This window comes from Empidonax traillii, unplaced genomic scaffold, assembly GCF_003031625.1.
Source record: "Empidonax traillii isolate 1590-97213 ecotype Southwest subspecies unplaced genomic scaffold, ASM303162v1 scaffold108:size1079785, whole genome shotgun sequence".
Classification (NCBI taxonomy): domain Eukaryota; kingdom Metazoa; phylum Chordata; class Aves; order Passeriformes; family Tyrannidae; genus Empidonax; species Empidonax traillii.
This window is the reverse complement of record NW_020955301.1, coordinates 633,541-653,186: the sequence shown is the minus strand read 5'-3', so window position 1 is coordinate 653,186 and position 19,646 is coordinate 633,541. Positions and strand designations below refer to the sequence as shown.

At 42.1% G+C, this 19,646-nt stretch overlaps 1 protein-coding gene across 1 annotated transcript in view; it reads left to right on the top strand.

Annotated features, from left to right (window-relative positions):
* The first annotated feature begins 274 nt into the window (after positions 1-274).
* The window catches only part of SHB (SH2 domain containing adaptor protein B), a 53,869-nt gene continuing 34,497 nt past the window's right edge, over positions 275-19,646 (top strand). The window contains exons 1-2 of the mRNA XM_027882627.1: positions 275-905; positions 12,298-12,415. Coding sequence (XP_027738428.1) covers positions 321-905; positions 12,298-12,415 — 703 coding nt within the window. The 5' untranslated portion in view covers positions 275-320. The remainder of the gene's footprint in view (positions 906-12,297; positions 12,416-19,646) is intronic.

Here is a 19,646-nt window from a genome sequence, read left to right as displayed (position 1 = left end):
CGGTGCGTGCTGAGGTCAGGCTGGGCTGCGCTGCCAGCGCGGAGCTGCGGGGCTGAGGTCGCGGCGGACCCGGAGCCGCGGGGGCGGGCGCGGAGCTACGGCGAGCGCCGGGCTCAGGCCGGGAGCGGCTTCCCGTCGCCGGCAGTCCGGGGGACTCGGTGAAGCCCTTCCAGCAGCGGGACAGCGGAGGGTGCGCGGAGCGGGGCGCCCGGCCCGCCCCGCCGCCCCGCCGCTCCTCCATGCGGGCGGCCCGCGGCGCTGGGGCGCGGGGCGCCGGGGGCAGCGCGCAGCGGCGCTGAGGCCGCGGCCGGGGGAGAACGATGGCCAAATGGCTGAACAAATACTTCAGCCTGGGCAATAGCAAGACCAAGAGCCCTCCGCAGCCCCCGCGGCCCGACTACCGGGAGAAGCGCAACGGTGTCGGCGGCGCGCCCCGCCCCGAGGGGCCGCCGCACCTCCACCTCCACCATCACACCTCGCCCGGCTTTTCGCGCCGCCGCCTGCGCGACGACACCAGCGACCTGCTCCGCGCCTACCGCGCCCAGAAGGACCGCGACTTCGAGGACCCCTACAGCGGGCCCGGCTCGTCCCTGCGCAAGCTGCGCGCCATGTGCCGTCCGGACTACTCGGCTCCCGAGGACCTGGGCGAGGCGGCCCTCAAGGCTTCCTCCTCCTCCTCCTCCTCGTCGTGCTGCGCCACGCCTCCGACCACCGGCTCCCCGCATCTCTTCCGCAGCCACAGCGAGCGCCGCCCGGCGACACCGCCCGACGTGAAGTACATCTCCCCCAAGCACCGGCTCATCAAGGTGGAGAGCGGCGGTGGCGGCAGCGACGGCGTGGGCAAGAAGCTCCACAAGGGCTCCAAGCAGCCGGCGACTTCTGCCCCCTCTGCTGTGAAAGATAAGGTGAGTGTTGAGCTTCTGTTCCCGCCCCTGTAGGCTAGGGAGTAAGGCTTGGGGCTGCGTAAGCCCTTGGAAGGGTTTTTGGCCAGGGGACTAGCTCCTGTCTGCATCTGGAGCCGCCGCTGTTCTCAGTCATTCTCAGGCCACTGGGTGGCCTGGCGCTTTTTAATATCTCAGGGCAGGCAGGGCATGTGCAAGACTGGCACGGGAAGTGATGGTGCCCTGCCTTTACGGCTTTCAGACTCGCCTCCCTTCTATGGGGCAGGTTCACAGGTGTGCCTAGCCGTGCTTTGCGGCGCAGTGCACTGCCAACCGCGTGACTGGTACCGAGGCTTTTGGGTTGGTGTGCTCCTGCAGAATAGGACGTGGATCTTTAGGGAAGTACTTTGGGAACCCTAGAGTCCCTTGAGAAGCCTCGTGCTTTTGGTCCAGAGTTGTGGCCTCAGCCCCATTGCATGTGGTTTGGAGCAGACATATATAAAAAATACATAAAAAAAACACCAGTAATTGATGCCATTCCAAGTCATGCTGTCTGTTTTTTAGGAAGCCAGTTTGTCGTTTGTTTAGTAATAACTTTCTTACCTCCTAGTTCAGTGCCAAAGATGAGTTGAAAGTCCTGTGCTACAGCAGCATCACAGCTTCCATAACTGTCTTTCCAACTGGCAGGTAGCTAAAGCAAACTCTGTAGCTACTTACTCAGTTGCAAATGTCCTGGTTTTTAGTGGTCATTCTCTACAAATTTTAACAAATTTTCTAGACGCAGCACTGTGAGGTGCTGGACTCAGGAACTCAGGTTACAGAGAGAAGTAGCATCAAGTATTTTGTAAGCACGGTACATTCCACCTCACCTCTGTTGGTGTTGTGACTATAGTTTAGTTTTTCTTCTGTATTGGAAATAAATATTTCTCTGTTTCGTTAATTGGCATTTCCAGCTCCAGTGTAACAGTCACATCACAAGAATTGCAAATATGTGCTGAATGCTATCAGTCTAACTGATCTGTGTGTACATGTTTAAATATGTAACATGATTGCCTTGCCACACTTCCATGACAGCTTGATAAATTTTGTATCTGTCCAGGTGGCATTCCAAAGAAATCAGCTTGTGACAGTGATGATACAAGGTTAAAAGTCTAGAATTTATTACATTGTTTTTCTTAGGTGTAATTCCTGACTGGAAGCGACTTCTTTTATGGAAGTGATTGATTAAAACTTAGCATATCAGTGTGTTACATTATATGCTATGATATATTCAGTCTTCTTTGAATTTCCTGGGTTGATACCGGGTATCTTTAGGGAAACACTCTCAATGAAAACAACTCCTTAGGGCAAAATTTTTTTTTTTTTTAATCATCTCTCAATTTTAGAACCTACTGAAGCAAATTTCAAAGCAGAAACTATATATCTGATGCAATGTAACGTGCTACCTTGTATGGTCATAAATCTGTGTGCTGCTCCTAAGCCCTTGTTGTAGGTTTTAAAATTTGCAGGCAAAAAGCTTCAGTCGTAGTCACATTTTTTTTTCTCTCCTTGAGGCAGAGAACTATATGTGACAAGTAGGAAATTTTACCATGTCTGAGAATAAAATCATCCTTCTGCCTCAGAAAGTTAAGTGTGCCTACCCACAAAGAATTTGGATGTGAGGAGCAACACATGCTTTTTAAGAATTGTGTTATTTCCTCCCAGCAATGAATGTGAAATCTCTTATTTCACAGACCTGAAGTGTAAAGTCTGACAGGTGAACTTGGTAAGCAAGGGTCATAGCAGACAGTCAGAGAACTGCTTGTCTTCTACACCTGTGATTCACTTAGGAAGAAATAATGAGGAATTTAGTTAATGGAGTGTCTGTAGTTTGGTTGCAAATAAAGCAAGTGAAAATAAACTTGTGTAAGAAGGATATAGTAGAGGGGACAGTAAAGAGGCAATAATGTCGTCTGTCCCCCCCCCCCCCCCCCCCAAAACTAGAGGTCTGATATTCGGAAGAATTCATAGAAATGATAAAAACATTTAGAGGAGGAAAAAAATCTGTAGCATAAACTACTAAACAACTTAGGAATGAAAAACCAATCTAAACACCATATAGGTGTGACTTTATAGAAGTGTGTTAACATGTAATGATCCAATACTGTCTGCTTGAGTTTCATTCCAGCATCTGTTGAGGGTTTTTTCTGTTTTCATTTACAAGGATAGGGTGCTGTTTTCCTTCATGTGTTAATGGAGAAGTCAGAAGTCTGGTTTTCAACAAATTCAGTAAGCAGTTTTAATGATTTCTGTGATTTCATCAGCAAAGAGTTGGCTGAAGAACCGGGTTGTGTGTCTTGAAAGAGTTACTGGGATGTGAAGGAGATTCAGGAAGGTGCTTGTTTAGTGTGTTTACTTATAAAGGGCAAATGGCAGAGTATGAAGAGTGACAATTTAGTTAGTTGAAATTCCCAGGGGAAAAAAAATTATAGACTAGCTGATTCAGGGAGTAAAGGAGATAGAGATTTAAAGCAGTGGCAGGCATGATTGTTCGCTGCAAGATTCCAGACATGGGCTGTAAAAGTAACGACACAGATGTAATTTATCTGGTGGTCAAGAAGTTTTGACGTGTAGAATTAGTAATACCAACTCAAGTTGAAGCATACAAACCCAAATTGCCATGTACCTTTTGAAGTGAAGTGACTAACCTCTACAACAGATGCCTAGAGGAGAGTTGTCATTTCCAGATGTTTTTGAATTCAAATTGCTGGGTGGATTTTCTTATTTAGGTAATGCAATCAGTCAGGTTTGGGGGCTTTAACAGTGAAGCTTACCTTCAGACAAGGTAAGGAACAGGCTGCGTTGAATTCATAGCTGAAGCAGCTCAGTTCCTCCTGTGTACTGGATAAGAAATTACTGGCTTCTGTCTTCAGTGCTCACCTGGGAGATGTTAACTTCTTAATTCCTCTGTGGCAAGCAAATGAGTGTAGGCAAGTTGAAACAATATGTGGCTGTGTTCTGCAGCAACCTGGCAGCTACGATATTTGTGCAAGAGTAAATGAGAGGCCTGGTTTAAGATCAGCTCAGTAGGCAAACCACTTAATGAACTGGGGATTGAAAACAATTAGCTGAAGTCTTCCTGAGTGACTGTCCTCTGTCTGGCATGGTGGTGTGTGTAGATCCATGAAAGCAGCAATAATTGAGGAGACAATGCCTGTGTAAAAGCGTACTTCATTTATGTTCTCACCTGTTACTTATTTGAACCGAAATACTCTGTGTGATTGTGCGGCTGAAGAACCTGGGACGCTATTCAAAGACAAACTGTATTGTACTTCATTGCAGGATGTTCTTAAGATTTAAAAGGTGAGACTGTAGTATACATGTTCTTTAAAGGATAATTATTTCATAGTAAACATCATTTTGCCCTCTCTCTGTACAGTAGAGGCAGAACTATGCAGTTCTACATAGTGACTGCAGAAGACACTGCAAGTTGCAAGATCCATTTCCACAGGTGTTAGAGATTTTTGACTCTAAGCTCTCATCTCCATTAGATAGGTTTATTGGCACAGACCTGTTACGATATCTGGTTGATTGAGGCAGTGCCTCAAAAGAGGGACCCTGAACAAAGAAATCCCTGGGCAATTTCACCCTTCCAATCCAAACTCCCCATCCCTCATGTGACAGTCTGGACAAATAGCAACATTAGGATCTGGGATCTTCTTACTCTTGGCTTGCTATTTTGTTACCAGGTTGTGTTGGTCATCTTCACACCCTCTCAGGTTGGTTGTGGTGGGAGTTTCAGTTAGTTCATTGCAACCATGTTGTAATATGGTTGTTACAGTCTATAAACTGTGATCTGTGAGCTGTCCACTCTATTAATTTTTAAGTAATATTTAAGATGCTAGCTTTGTCTGTACTAATTATTATTATTAATGTTCTGACTGTAAGCTCCAGTTTGTATTGTAATCTTTCTTTGACGTACACAATATAACCTGTAGTTCTGATAAAGTTTAATTTGCAGCCTAGAAATTCTAGATACTTATGTCAAGCAAGCACTCAACTACTTTTAAATAGTACAAAATTTTCAACTACAGGACAGGACGTATCTGATGCTGCAGAAGGTAACTTGTTTCTGCCCAGTCAGAGTGGATCTAGTACAAAATCATGCAAATCTTGCATGGCAGCAGCAATCAAGCAGACAGCTGTTCAGGGCAGCATACTTGCTGACTTGATGTGCAAAGTTCTGAAAACGCTACATCTGAATTCTGCACTTGTATAAGAAAAAAACCCTCTTTGTTTCCATGGGATCTAACTCAGAAGTATGTGGTGCAGAGATTTGTCTTCTAGGTAAGCATGAGGGCTAAAGCTGTTTGCCTTGAAAGCTTCTCCTTGCGATGTGTAAGAAACAAGTACTTTTCTAACGTTTTACTATACAATGGAAATGGTTTTTGAACTTATAAAATCTGGCATAAAAGTAATTAGACTTCTTGGAACATGATTAATATCTATAAAATTCAAGTATTTTACTAAAGGTAGAGAAGATATTTGTCTTATTTCTCTATATGGAAGGTCTGTGTTTTATCTGATGTTTCAGTTGAGCGAAGTCAGTTGTATTTAACAGAACCTTGCAGCTGGTGTTCTGAGATGCACTGAGAAAACATTTGAAAGATATTCAAGCAGTGTTGGGGTTATTAATTTCAAAGAATATTGTCTCTAAACTACAAATATACCTCCGTGTCTTATTCCCATGTTGAATCCATTGCAGCAGAGTGCCAAACTACCTTTCCTTACAGTTGGTTCTACGCTGAAACAGGCGTCCTCCTTGTGTGTGGTTCCCGTTGGCATATGGCTCTGCTTTGGAGTCAAAGAGGGAAAAAAATACTCATGCTCACTGGTCTTTCATGAAAGCTTGAGCAAGGCTACACATAAAGGCAGCAAGTGTTTTTTTTTTTTCATGTATTTCATAGTGCATCTATAATGCAGCTAGAAATGCATTTTTTCCACATGTCAGTCTCATGATTAAGGGACTATTACAGTCTTATGAACTGGAAGATATTCACTGAAACTCCACAGGCTCAGGTACTGTAGGACTTTTTGAAAGGATGTGTTAGGCTGTTCAGTTACAAGTATGCCTGGCATCTGCAGTGTATGCACAGCTTGGAACACTCAGCTTTGGAAACCATCCAAATTATCAGACTTCTGGACACAGAGACCCAAGCAGAGAAAGACTATCAGGAAGGAGTATAAAGCAGTTGGAAGACGTGTGGAGATTTAAGGAGGGAGTAAATCATCGCTGTGAACGACGCCTGTGTTTTCTTCCAGGGGCAGAGCTGATGCAGGCCTTTCCTATACTCAAATTTAGGGGTAGAAGGAAAGGCTCTATACACATTTCATCTGTTGAGTAGTCCTCTAGAATTGTGTCCTAAATACCTGACTTGTTAGCAAGATATTAAAAATCCTTGATTTGTTTTCCCTGGTACTTTTGGGAATCCGACCATGCACATATCACTGTATCAGCAGGTTTTCAAAAGCTGTGAACTTCATTTTGGAAAAAAAGGTTGTGCTTAGGCTCCAGGGAGGATTACCCAACAGGTTCCGGAATTTAGTGCTTCATGGAGGAAAACATAAGTGCAAATCTTTATTCATTTGCAAAACAAATCAAGACAAAACTTCACAATCCTGGTGTATGCAGGCTGAGCTTTGTCTAGGCTTCAACATCAGAGAGATATTTCTGGTGTGTAGTTACCTGAAAATTACATGAAAATGTAATTTTTAAGGAAGCATCTGCCTAGGGTATGTCTGGGATGTGAGAGCTAGAGCTTGCTTTGGGACAAGGAGAGAAATTTGGTATTTCTCAAAGATTTCATTTCATAACATCAATCAAATAAAACAGCAACAAAACATGTAATATTGTAGGTTGGTATTGTCCACCAAGTTGATTAGAGGGATGGAGCACCTCTCCCATGAGGAAAGGCTGAGAGAATTTGGATTGTCCAGCCTGGAGAAGAGAAGGCTCCTGGGTGACCTAATTGTGGCCTTCCAGTACCTGAAGGGAATCTACAAGAAAGAGAGAGACTTTTTTACCAGATCATGTAGTGACAAGGGGGAATGGCTTCAAACTGAAGAGGGTAAGTTTAGATTAGGTTTTGCAATACTAGATGTTACTGTGAGAGCGAAATACTGGAAAAGGTTGCCCAGAAAATCTGTGGCTGACCCATCTCTGAGAGTGTTAAAGGCAGGGTTGGATGGGGCTCTGGACAACGTGGTGTAGTGGAAGGAGTCACTGCCTATGGCAGGGGGGTTGGAAACTAGAATGGTTGTTGAAGTCCCTTCCAATCCAGGCCACTCTATGATTCTGTGGTAATATAGAGTGACTTGTACTGTAACTAGTGACTTTTTCTGAGTATGAATTCTCAAGGAGGATGAGGAATTTTCATTACGTTGTGTTAAATTGTGTCAGTTAACTGTGGTGTGGATGTATTCCCAATTTCTAAGTGATTTTGTCTTCTGTATCTCTGCTGACAGTGACACATTCCTGTCTGTGGTTTTGCAGGACTTGACTGTTGATCACGAAGGTCAAAAGAGCTCAAGAAGACCAATATATGGTCTGCCTTTATATATTAATTTACACCTGCCTGTGGCAAGAGGATTGGAGCTAGATGATCTTTAAGGACCCTTTCAACCCAAACCATTCTATGATTCTATATATTGATAAAATAATAATATATATTATTTTTTAATAACAGATCTTTCCCTCCCCCTCAAAAATCCCCCCACCCTGCCACAAATGAGTCTCCCATAATAAATCTCCCAAAGGCCTGGTGGGCAGGAGAGATCTTTCAGGTTTTTTTGCTACATTTTGTTTATCATAATTCCTCTTGGATTATTCCAGAACAGTGTGTCCTTGATCATCACAACCGCTAAATGAGTGAAATAACAAACAGTTCCATGCTGAAGTTGTTGATGTTTTAAAGATAGTTAGATCTTTTGTGTTTCCTTTCAATTCAAAAAGGGTTTACCCCGATTATTTTAGTGTGGTAAGTTCTCATTTGTTTCTTTCTTGTCTGTTCCCTTTAAAATGTGTTTTTTTAGTCAGATAGAGATACCTGTGAAATTATGCATAAAGGCGTGTTCTTTGGTTTCTTCCTGTGGCAAGTATATGCAAATAATTCTCTCTATATGCAAATACCCACTTAAACTTGTATTTAATATGATAGTATTTGTTAGACTTTTTCTTTTTTTTTTTAAGACTGTAGGAGAACAAAGACTGTGCGTCAACAGTGAAGCTTGCAACTGAGTTAAGATACATAATAGAGGGGTAAACAAACCAGAATCTCAGCTTCTGTTTTATTTTCTGGGGCTTGGTTGTTGTTTTTCTCATCTTGAATCTGCTGACTAACTTTTTAGCTACAGCTGTGATTTTGAATTTGTCAACTTGTCTGGTAACTGAGCTGTACTCTTTGTCTTTGGAGTTTCAAAGACATCCCACTAGAACGTATTTCCTCTGAGTGTTCCCTAAATCTTTGTTGACCTCTTTTGATCAGTGCACTTCTACTGATGGGTTGGAATTTTCTTTCCTTGATGTTACTGATACCTCAAGCTACTATTACTTACTACATGTGCCTGATAGAAAATAGTATCATATGTGCATGGTGTGCCACAGAACGGGCTTGTATAGAGCAGGAATCAGTAGCTGTAGGAGCTCACAGTCTACTCTGGTCATCTTGCATTCTAATGAGAAGTAAGCCACAGGTCTTTGAAAATAGCCTTTACAAATGTAGTGAACATTAATTTGGAGTCTGAATGACTGCCTGAATCCTTCCGGGGTTTCCTGATAGCTGTCTTTCGTTTTGATAGGTAGGACCCCTGAGGAAGATGGCCGGATTTGGCAGAAGAGGGAGGCAAATGAAATGTGTCCTGCTCCAAGGGTCAGAACTTGCGTATGAATGTTCTCTCTAGCCATAGTTACAAAACCTCAACGTTTTGCCACTCCTGTGATTGTGTCCAGGGTAGATGTGGGGAGTACAGCATTAGGTCTTGGATAGTTGGACTGTTTGAGACTTTTGGGAGGGGTGCATTGGTAGATGATGGATGGCGTCCATTCCCTTCTCTTTTCTGTCCAGTGTTTGTCACTAGCGTGAAGCATCAACTTGGAGGCCAATTCAAGAAGTTAAGCCATTTGCCTTGAAAGTGCACTTAATTAAAGATGTGGAAAGGGCACTGCATGCAGGCCCTAACCTGGGATGATCTGTGCTGGCCTTGGCCTCTGGACAAAACAAACGGCTGAGACCAGTTTGCTGGGCAGTGGCTGAAAGGTTGTTGGGAGAAAAATAAACAAACAAAGCACACAACAAATAACCCTTGCTGGAAAGTGGATGAGCTCTAGTGAACATGGAGGCACTTCAGTCATCACACAGAAAGGCCTGCTCCTACGTGGCCATGGGGGAGAGGTGCCAGTGTAATGTTCTCACATTGGATCTTCCCTACATGGCTTTGAGGTGATAGAGGTCATGATCTGCAGGACCCAAATGCACAATCAAGGCACGTACCTGCGATACTTTGTGAACAGAACTTGTGTGTAACAGTGGCAAGCATGTGCTTTGTGAGGATGGCATGAAGGTGTATGAGGACAATGTATTAATACGACCTATCATGAAGCAAATGTTTTGATTATTATGTGTACCATGACTAGAAAATTGATGTACTTGGAACCTTGTATTTCATCAGAAGTCTTTGTCTGTGCTTTGTCTGACCTGCTGCATATAGGCTTGGAAAATGAGCTTGTTAGGTAAAAGTAATTTATGTAGAGATGGCACAAGGACTGGCAGATTAGGAGTCCTTTTTCTGGCTGAGATCTCTGGAAACAGGAGAAACAATCTTCTGAAATGGAATTATGAAAAGGAGTCCAGACATTCGCAGTAGGTATGTTATAACAGAACGAACAAGCATACTCATTTGAGGTTTTCAAGCCTTGGCTTCGCTTTGAAAGAAGTAGAAAAACTTCAGACTTTATAGAAGTAGAGAATTTATAACTGTCTGCAAGTGTAGAAGAAATCAAATTCTGGCACTGGCCAGCTGCTATATCCAGGCTGACAATTACTAGATTTTAATATTTATGGACACAGTAACAGTCAGCTAGGAAACCCTGTGACAGCTTGGAGTTGTAAATCCTCCTTTAAGAAGATATGCAGTTCCAGGAAGGGTGAAGCAGGCTGCTCTTTCTTCTGCCTGAGTGCTGAAAAATGTGTTTGAGGTTTGTTGTGGGAGAGGGTTGTTTGGGTCAGGGGATCTTTTGGCTTTTTGAGGGGGTGGTCTTGTTTGACAGCATTTTATATGTATAGTTTTCCTCCCAGTATATTTTTGCAAAATGGAGAAGAAGAAATATCAAACAGCTGTGTTAAGACTGCATTCTGTTTCATATTTCAGTACAGTTATGCTAAGGGTTGGTGAGTATTACATGCCAGTGTTTCAATAGGAGAGCAGTACAGAGGCCATGCTACCACCTAGCAGCTCTTGACAGGATCAAATCAGAAGGCTACATGGATGGCATTTCAACTGGATCATTTTTGGAGATAAACCTGTCCTTGTGACTAGGAGAAATTACTGCTGCATGATACACATTATTGTCTTTGTCTCAAGTGCATGCAGCTGCTGTTGCTTGATTTGCTGCTTGGGCATATGTTGCTAGACAGGGGGGAGGGGACTTTTTTCCCTTTGTGTTAACTGCTTTTCACAATAATGAGCGAGTAATTTTGGACACCAAGTGAGAGAAAAGAATTATATTTTCCTCCCTCTATGATCCATGCCAGTCTGGTGATTTCTGGTCAAAAAGAAATTTCCAGTCACTTTAGACTTTGACTGGAGGAAAACACACAAAAAATATAGTTAAAACATCAGTCCTAGTAGTAAAATAAGCCAATAAGTAGTATAAAATTGCAGTGTGGCAATGTTGCAGGGCCTGAGTAATGACACTGAAGTGTGTTAGATGGTGTGTTCCCTAATTTTAAAGGAGTTACACAGTGCTCATTTACTCCATAGAATTTGTGAAGGTGTTTGATCTGTAAATACCTGAGTGTCCTGTTTTTCTTCTCTGTCTGGTGGGGTTTGTTGGCAGCAGGAGACAGAAGCGGATGCAGCTTCGGTCTCTTAGCTAGCAGTGAACTCCTGGTTCTTTGTGGAAAAGATTGAAGCTGTTGGAATAGCAGTTTGTTTTAAGTCTTACTGGTTCTGGTCTTAAGGATGTAAAGTAACTGGTGGTTGAAAAATCCCTCTTTAACAGAGTAAGCCTTGAGGACAGAGCCATTTAGGCTTGCTCTGCTTTGAGTGTTTGGTTGGACAAGGCAGTCTCCTGGGATTCTTTCCTACCTGAATTATTTTATGATTCTGTTTGTGGGGATTCTCATGCTGAGATGTGCCTCTGCTTAGCTTCAGATTCTCTTGTCTGTTGTACATTACATCTCCGTGCTCTGCAATAATTCTGATGTGAGAATTTTTGCCCTTGCCCCAGTCCCCTTGTCACCCTCTAGAAATGAAGATTAGCTCTGCCCCTTCAATTATAGAGAGGAATAGTTCCTGTGACTTCAATTGACTGATTAAAGAAAACTATATATGGAACTTGCACATTCAGTGATTTTGCAGGGATCAGAAGGCATAGTGATGTAAGGTGTGAGATTTTCTAACCTTCAGATTCTTTTAGTCTTCTAGTGGAAGAGGAAAACGTGTTCTGACCGTATTTCTTTTTGGTGCCTTTTGTCTCAGTTCACAAAGAATAAGTAAATATAATGCTTCTCTGAGAGAAACAATGACACAAACGGGTTCAAGCATCTAAATTTAGCTAAGAAGCTTGTTTTGTGTCTTTTTTCCTTTCAGCTGAGAACTAAAATTACAAAGATTTTTATTAATATAGTGAAAATAGTTGCCTTTGAATATTTATTTGAAGAATTTCTAGCAGTATTTTCAGTTGTAGCCAATAAACCTAAAAAGCAGAGGGTATGAAGTATGTGCAGGAGAAAATGTGCTTTTTTTTTTTTTCCCCCTGAATATTAGCAAAATTCTCTGGTAGGAGTTGCGCTGGATTGAGTTTGCTGACTGTTTGGCTCTTTCTAATTTGTCCATTGCAATTATTCTATAGCTTGTGATTGTCAGAAATCTTTTCGACACAGAGTCTGCCTTTGTGAGGTTTCTGGTGTGAACAGGAGCACACTTGTACTTAATTTACCATTTAGTAACTGATCTGTGGCAATTGTTTCTTTCTCCTCCGAACTCAGACTGTGCTTTGAAGATGGCATAGAGTGCAGCTGTGTGAAACGCCTTTTTTTTTTTTTTTTTTTTTTTTTTTTTTTTTTTTTTTTTTTTTTTTTTTCCTGATAGGGTGTTACTGCCTTCTGTTTTGCACAACTGACTGGAGAATTCAGTAACAGTTACTTCTGTCTTTCAGGTCTTGATAGCTGATGACTACTCAGATCCGTTTGATGCCAAAAGTGAGTTGAACAGAATGGGAAAAGGAGAGAACACGGGCTACATGGAACCGTACGAAGCCCAGAGAATAATGGCTGGTAAGAAAAGACAATTGCACACATGAGCTCTTTTTGCATGGCAGTTCCCATGTATATTATGGCTGCTGTGAAACAGAAATGTCATTGTTTTGAAAACTTTGGCGTGGAAACCCATGTTTCTGCAGATGCTTAGGTAAGCAACAGTAAATTGTATGAATTATATAAATTTCATGTAAATTATATGAAAGCTTTTAATTTGCCTGCACACGCCTTGATATCTAAAAGTACTGCTCTGGACCTCGTTTTTAAATGTAGATGTTTTGCACTGTCATGTGAGAAGATTAAAAAAATATGAGCAGTGGGAGTTGGAGTGTGTATTGCTCAGCTTGGCAATGTCAAGGCTATAATTTGTATATGTGGTAGGGATGGCCAAAGCATGGCATTGTGTTAGCTAAAAACAGTGGATCAATTTGCTTATGGACTTTTTTTCTTCAATCAGATTCAGACTTCTTGGTCTTCCTTCTCTTGGAGGGCGGCTATAAACCTATATCTTCGTGTGGCTGCCGTCTTTCCTTCCTCGCTGCTCTGATTGTTTTTTTTACCAGTGGTCAAAATGAGACACTATAGGATGCCTGTGAGCCTTTAACTGCTATTCTTGGTAGTTTTTTTCCTTTTTTGTCATGTAGAGAGGTGGTTAATGGTAGCATTCTTGTAGGAGTTTGGATTGTTTGAACCCCTTGTCCTAGTGTTATGCAACTGTATTTTCTGTGTATTCTCCTTTCCGGCATCAGTTTCCTACTTGTTGGCTGTGCATTCTGTAAAACGCTCCAAGGTATGGGACCGTAGGTTCTTAATGATGATTTGACTCTGATCAATTTTTGCAGATCAGTTGTGCATTTCTTGGATTTGTAGAGCAGGTCCTCTTTTTCTCATTATGGAGTAAAAGTTGTTCTTGTGCCCAGTTAAGTTGATTGTATGCTTTCCTTTTCTATTGGCAGCTCCTGTTTTGGGCCCTCAGGAAAGATTAATCAGTGGGGGAAGATGAGGCTGTTGGATGCAAAGATCCTTTTTTCATGCAAGTGTTCCTATTTTTCTTTTCTTAAATAGCATTTCTGAAGAGAGACACAGGAGATGACATGGAAACTGTTGTTTGGAAGTTTTCAGTATCTTATAGAGGGGCTGGGAGCTCTTATTTCTCATTAGTGTGAATCTCTTCATTCTAAGTTGAGTAATTTTTCAGAAAAACAAATTAGTCCAAATAATTTTTTTGCTCTGTGTAGAGCAAAACAGATGTTTTGTGATAGCATTTAACTATGAAGTTTACAGAGTGTTGACTGGTTTCTCCCTGTGTTCAGGACAGGAGTTTATTCTATCTCCTTTCCCAGATTAGCCATAACAAATGAGATGATTTAGTGGACAATACTGGATGACTTGCCTGAAGTAAGGAACAGTGGGTTTGTGAACCCTTGCAATTACAAGACACCCTTTTGCCAAATTCATATTTGGTGCAACTGATAAGCTGTTATATCTGCTCCATATGCTATTATAAAGGAAACCTGAGGGACTCTCAAAGTTGCCCTTTTGAAAATGAGGTTTATTTGATTATAATGATAGAACAAATGTTCTGAATATGTATTTGATTTAGCCAGCAGAAGATGACTGATATACCCATGAAGGTGTTTTGTGTTTTGAGATCTGGCTATCTCATCCTAATGTGGATAGAAATAGAGAAGGTCTTCCTGTAAACCTCCACGAGGTCAGGTTGTGTTGACTTTATTCAAGCATGTGGTTTTGTTCGGGGTTTTTTATTGTTCGGATGTTACCTTTGCCCTTTACTTGACAAATAAAAATCCAAAGGCATCTTGTTGGAGAGTTTTTAAAGGTTCAGTTCTTCTTTACCATGTGAGTACTATTATGTGTCTGCAGCTTCTAAAGAAGACCTTTTGACTGCAGTTTGATTGGCCTCAAAATATTTACTGCTTTGCTTGTTATGTTTATTTGTTGGTTTTGTTGTCTGATGAATAGAAGAACATGAGATGGCTATCTATTTAGCTTGACTAATCTGATTAAGTCCTTCTGACTGTATTTAACATGGGTTAATCCCAGAGAGAAGTAATTTGCATACCTCATCAGAATGCAGGAGATGTAGGAGAGACAGCAAACATTACCAGTGTACCCTAACTCTTGCACTCCGGAAACCAGGTGTAAGCCTAGTTGAAATAGGAGCCTAAAACTTACATGCATGTTACCTGCTCCTTGAGTTAGTAGAGGATTAGGCAAAAGCAGGTGTCCATGTGAAATAAGACCCTATGATTTCAATACAAGAGGGTAAGCTTACACTGGAATAGAAGTTTATGATGTCTGAAATAACTAGTATTTTCATTCAGTACTTCTCCTTTCTCCCTGAGGGCTCTGTGGGCTTGCAGTTTTCATGTAATTTTGTTCTGAGCTGATGTTTAATTTGGAAAAATAAAAAAAAAAGGCAGTCCTTAAAGTTAATTATTTCAATGAATTATTTAATGGTCTATCTGTTTCCATGCTGTCTGTGCTTAGAATTGGGCTCAGTCAGGCTTGAAGTTTCTTCTGCTGATAGTGTCCTCCAAAAACACTGTCTTCCCAGATTTGTGGTTGTGAGGACTGAAAGAAAGCAACCTTTATGCCAAGGTTTGGACCTGAGGCTAAGGAAAAGCGTGCTGATAATGAATGCATGTTTATAAGAAGCTGTCATTCCCTGTCCGCCAAGCACATCTGCTGGCTGGTTCTGATATTCATAAATGTCTGTCCTGTCTTCAGGAAGTCTGTGCCAGGGTTCAGAGAAGACGCCTGGGAATCCAGTTCCTGATGTGCTGTGTGATGTGAGTCTCAGGTTGACTGTGTGTGCACCTAAAGCCATGGGGACAGTGTTGTATCTTTGCCTTATCCACAACCTGTTTGGAGATTTGATGTCCCAGTGTAACTACGTATGTAGGAAGGAAGTTCTCTGTGATGTTAATACCTGACAAACTGTGTCGTGGACTGTGAGTGGAGTGGGGTTTGTGCATGCATGACAGCAATAGTGATAGCTAAGATGATGATTTCTATGGATTCTGAGAAGTAGATGGACCTTACTTTTCCTGTAGTATAAGTCTGTAGCTGCTACAATGACATGTGGCCTGCCACAGAAAAAAACCTGGGCTGCCTTACCTAGCCTGTAACCAAGCATCAGGTGTAGGAACTACTTCATGCTTGAGAGGGTTCTCCAGACAAGCTGTGGCTGGAGATTCTGCTTTTGAACAGAAGTAAATGGTTGAGGTACTGTCAGGTCAGAGTGGCAGTGCTGCTCTGTCATCCATTCCTCGCAGGGAATGCTAGGGGAAGAGAAGTTGAGTACCACCTGAGTATTTACTCCCATCAGTCTGCACTATATGTCAATTACTGGAGAGGGGTCTGTGTTCTGTTGTAATCCCTTACCTGAGAGGAGAAAATGTGCTGTTAATTCATGGATGTTACTATGGCTATACTTGGGGAAAATGTGCATTTGTTTCCCTTTAAAATCCCTTAAAAGTCATAAGGTCTTATTCTAGCCATACTCTTATGGGTATGCCTTTCTGCTTTCCCCTGGCAGCTGTGCATGTTGACACAGCTTTTTCAGACATCTCTGCCTTTCAGAAGGAATTAAGACAAGTCCTCAAACTGCACAAAACATTTGCAGTCAAATGCTGTATCAAGGCTGTCAGTACCACAGCCTTCTATATGCTGTATCAAAGAACTCGCCTTTGGAGGAGAATCCAGTTTTGGATCATCACTCAGATGAAGATATGCTGTTGACCAACTTGTTGCGTGAAGAACTGTATTGCTTTAAGGTTTCATAAAGAATACTGACCGTGAGAATGAGGTAATAAAATGCATCTGTTGTCCTTCATGCTGCTTGGATTTGAAGAGAGCCCCTTGCATCCAACTCACAATGTCTCATGTGTTAAGTGCCTAGCATGATAGGTGCTATTATATAAAATTACTTGAACAACAGGAAAATTAAGATCAAGCCTCGAAACAACTTGGAAGCACATTATCAAAAATGGATGAGTGAAGGGAGGTGGTGTTTGGTGAGAAAGGAAGTAAAAAGCATTATCTGAGGGGTATGCCTGCCTTGAGAAGTGTTTCTGAGCAAAATCACTTCTGGTTATTTTCCAGATCAGGAGCTGTGTCTTCTGCTGTCTAGAATGGTTAGGAAAGGGTTGTTGGGGCAGGCTAAGCCCTCGGGTTAAGACAACAGTTTGGAAGTTGAGTTAAGCCTGGGGTACATCAGTGCCTTGATTTCTTAGAGGTGTAGAAATACCTCAGGTCTGTGCACAGGAAGTTCTAATGTACACCATGTTATTCCTTTGCTTTTGTAGGTATGACCTAGGACTGCGCCAAGCATGTTAGCCCCTTCATGGGGTTCTGGCATCTTCTAGATCATGCATCAGCCTCAAAAATATGGTAGACAGGGAGAAAACCCTCTTCTTGTGTTTCAGAATTCTGCAGACCTAAATGGGTAGCATTTCTGAAAACAGGTACTTTCCCTGAGATGTAACCTACTGTGTGATATTCCTCATGAAGCAACTGTTGTGTTGTGAACAGACTTCAGAAGGCTGTCACAGTGCTCTTAATAAAATATACTCTGTACTTCTCTTCTGATCAGGATAAATTTGGAGGCTACTCAGGGCATAAAAAAAATCCCCTTTTGTACAGCCAAAGCAGGTATTTGAGGAAGAAGGAAATCAATTTTGTTATTGATGCATTTCTCACAGGAGGCTAGTCACACAGTTGTCCTGAGAACTGGGCATATTAGGTTTTTGTAGGTGGGTTGTGCAAACACCTGGATCAGGGAAAACCTAATGTGCATTGGGTAAGTCCAAAGTCAACTCAAAAGCATGCTGCCAGGACCCACTGAAGACTGGAAAATCCCAGTAAGTCAGAAAAGGGCTTCTGGCCATAAATGGAAAGCTGAATTCAAGTTTCACAGACTAAGTAGATGAGCTTGTGTACATGCTCCAAGGCTGAGTGACTGGTATGTGAGAAGAACCTGTGCACTGGACCTGAAGAGCTGGAAATTATTTCTAGGGATGCTCTGGAGCATTTGGATCATGGTACAGAGATACCTGTTGTCTTGCCTAGGTTATTCAATGTGTTTATCAACCTGGGTGATGACACATCTGCCCCGTCAGCAAAAGTGAGAATAAGCTAAGGGAAGTGCATAATGAGGAAAGGGCAGAGTTTTTGTCTGGAGGGGCCTTACTAAACGTGAATATTCTGTCAAAAGGAGCTTTTTTTTAAGATGAAGCAAGGGGATATTAGAGAAAATTCCAAAAGAAAAATCACAGCTTTTTTCATAGGTTTACAACATTAGCATCCTCTTCCTTTCTTCTTCTTCTATGTATTTATCATCCTGTCTCTATATATAATGCTAGCTGTGCAGTAGAACAACAGTGAACAAGGCCAACTAGATCACACTTAGACTATTTTGCGCTTTGCCTCCCTCCCTGTAGGTGCAGAAAGCTGAGACTCCTCTCTAGGTGCAGACAGTCAAGAGTAAAGTGGAAGAGTAAATGCCTTCCTGCACTCACTGCTTCTTTCTAGGGACTGAGGTGAGAGTCTGTGGCTGCATCACAGTAGAATCTCCAATGCATGACAGGCAGCAGTGCACCTGCCTCAACTGGGAGCCAGCCATGGACATGCTAGGAGAAGTAGTTCAGTCTTCATGCAAGCTATCACAGAAATGCTGGGAGTATGGAAGAAACAGCATTCCCATGAACCTGCACCTACTTCAAAAGGTCTTAGGTGTCAGTTTCCCTTGTAACTAGAAAGGCTGGTTTTTTGTTCAGACCTGTAACTTCATCTCAATAGTCACTACGGCACATAGGTGGTGAGTCAGATCTTGTAAAATTCTTTACCAGGTGGCCTCTGGCATATTGCTTGTTGGCACTGAGTTTACAACTGCAAATAATATAGTTAGAGCAATGATAACTACTTTGATAAAGGTTTTGATTAGGTTGCCTTGATTAGCATGTACAGCATGAGAAGTTTAGAAAGAATATTTCTGGCCTATTGAAAGACACAGAACCTAGCAAGCCAACCTTTAAGCACTGTAGTGGCTCTGCTTAAGGTTTGCTGTCTGCTTGTATTTGAACATGGAAAACAGCTGTAGCCAAAACAGAAGAGGCAGTGTATTTGACCATTAAGCTCAACAACTGTCATAGTTTTCAAAAGACTTCAAGCTCCTTCTCTTGTTCCTACATTTGTGTGTTCCAGTTCTGATTCTCTTTGAGGGTCTAACACCAGGCTACCCATGACTAGAAATCAGCCCAAAATGAGAATTGACCCATTGTCAGTCCACCTCATATTTCTGGAGGTATTCTGGGTTCCTCACTAGCATTACATTTATTATCTTGTTGCCAGATTGTGTGGATATGACTACACGCTGGTCATTTTAGACGAACAAGTTTTGGGATCGTTTTTTCCTCTAAAAAGTGGAGGAAAAGTGCAAGGTAACTCTTCACTCTTGAAATTTGACGTGTATGTGTTCTCGAATCAACATTTGCAATGTGGAGGGCCATTGGGTAAGATTTGAAGAAGTTCAGTAGCACACAGAAGTTAAGCTTGTGACTGGTAACAAGATGTCTTTCTTTACATGTTGGGAATTTCCTGTAGGGATGCACTGGAAATCTTGGGGAGCTCTTCCTAGAACTGACAAAGATGGGGGTATCTGAGGAGTTCTGAGCATACCCATCATTTGGAATCTGTGTGCTAGTGTTACTGTCACCTGCTGCTGTCCTGCAGTGCAGAACTCCCTTCAGCCCATTAGAAATGAGGACATATGCTCTCAACAGCTGTGCTCCTTCTTTAAAGTATGCTAGATGTAATGTTAGTTTAAATCTCCTGGGCTTCACCATCTATTTCCGGTTGTTTCTTACCTAATTAGAAATCTGGATAAGATTTCATTCAGCAATGATTTAAAGGAAATAAATTGACTAGGAAAAATTACAGAAGAGAACTTCCTCCTTAGCATTAAGTCTGATGTGCATGAACTGAGACATGTTTGAAACACGTGCTGGATCTGCTTCCAACACAAGTCCTTACCTTCTCTGTAAGCAAAGCAGTAGATCCCACCTGTGCTGTGGAACCAGATCAGTTTAGAAGCATGTCTAGTTGCCATGATGATCAGTACTTCTCTTCCTGCCTTCATGGAGGACTTCATACCCCATCAGTGATTATGAGAAGATAAGGCCAGAACGTATAGAGCCTGGTTTTTCATGTTGGGAGAGACTATGGT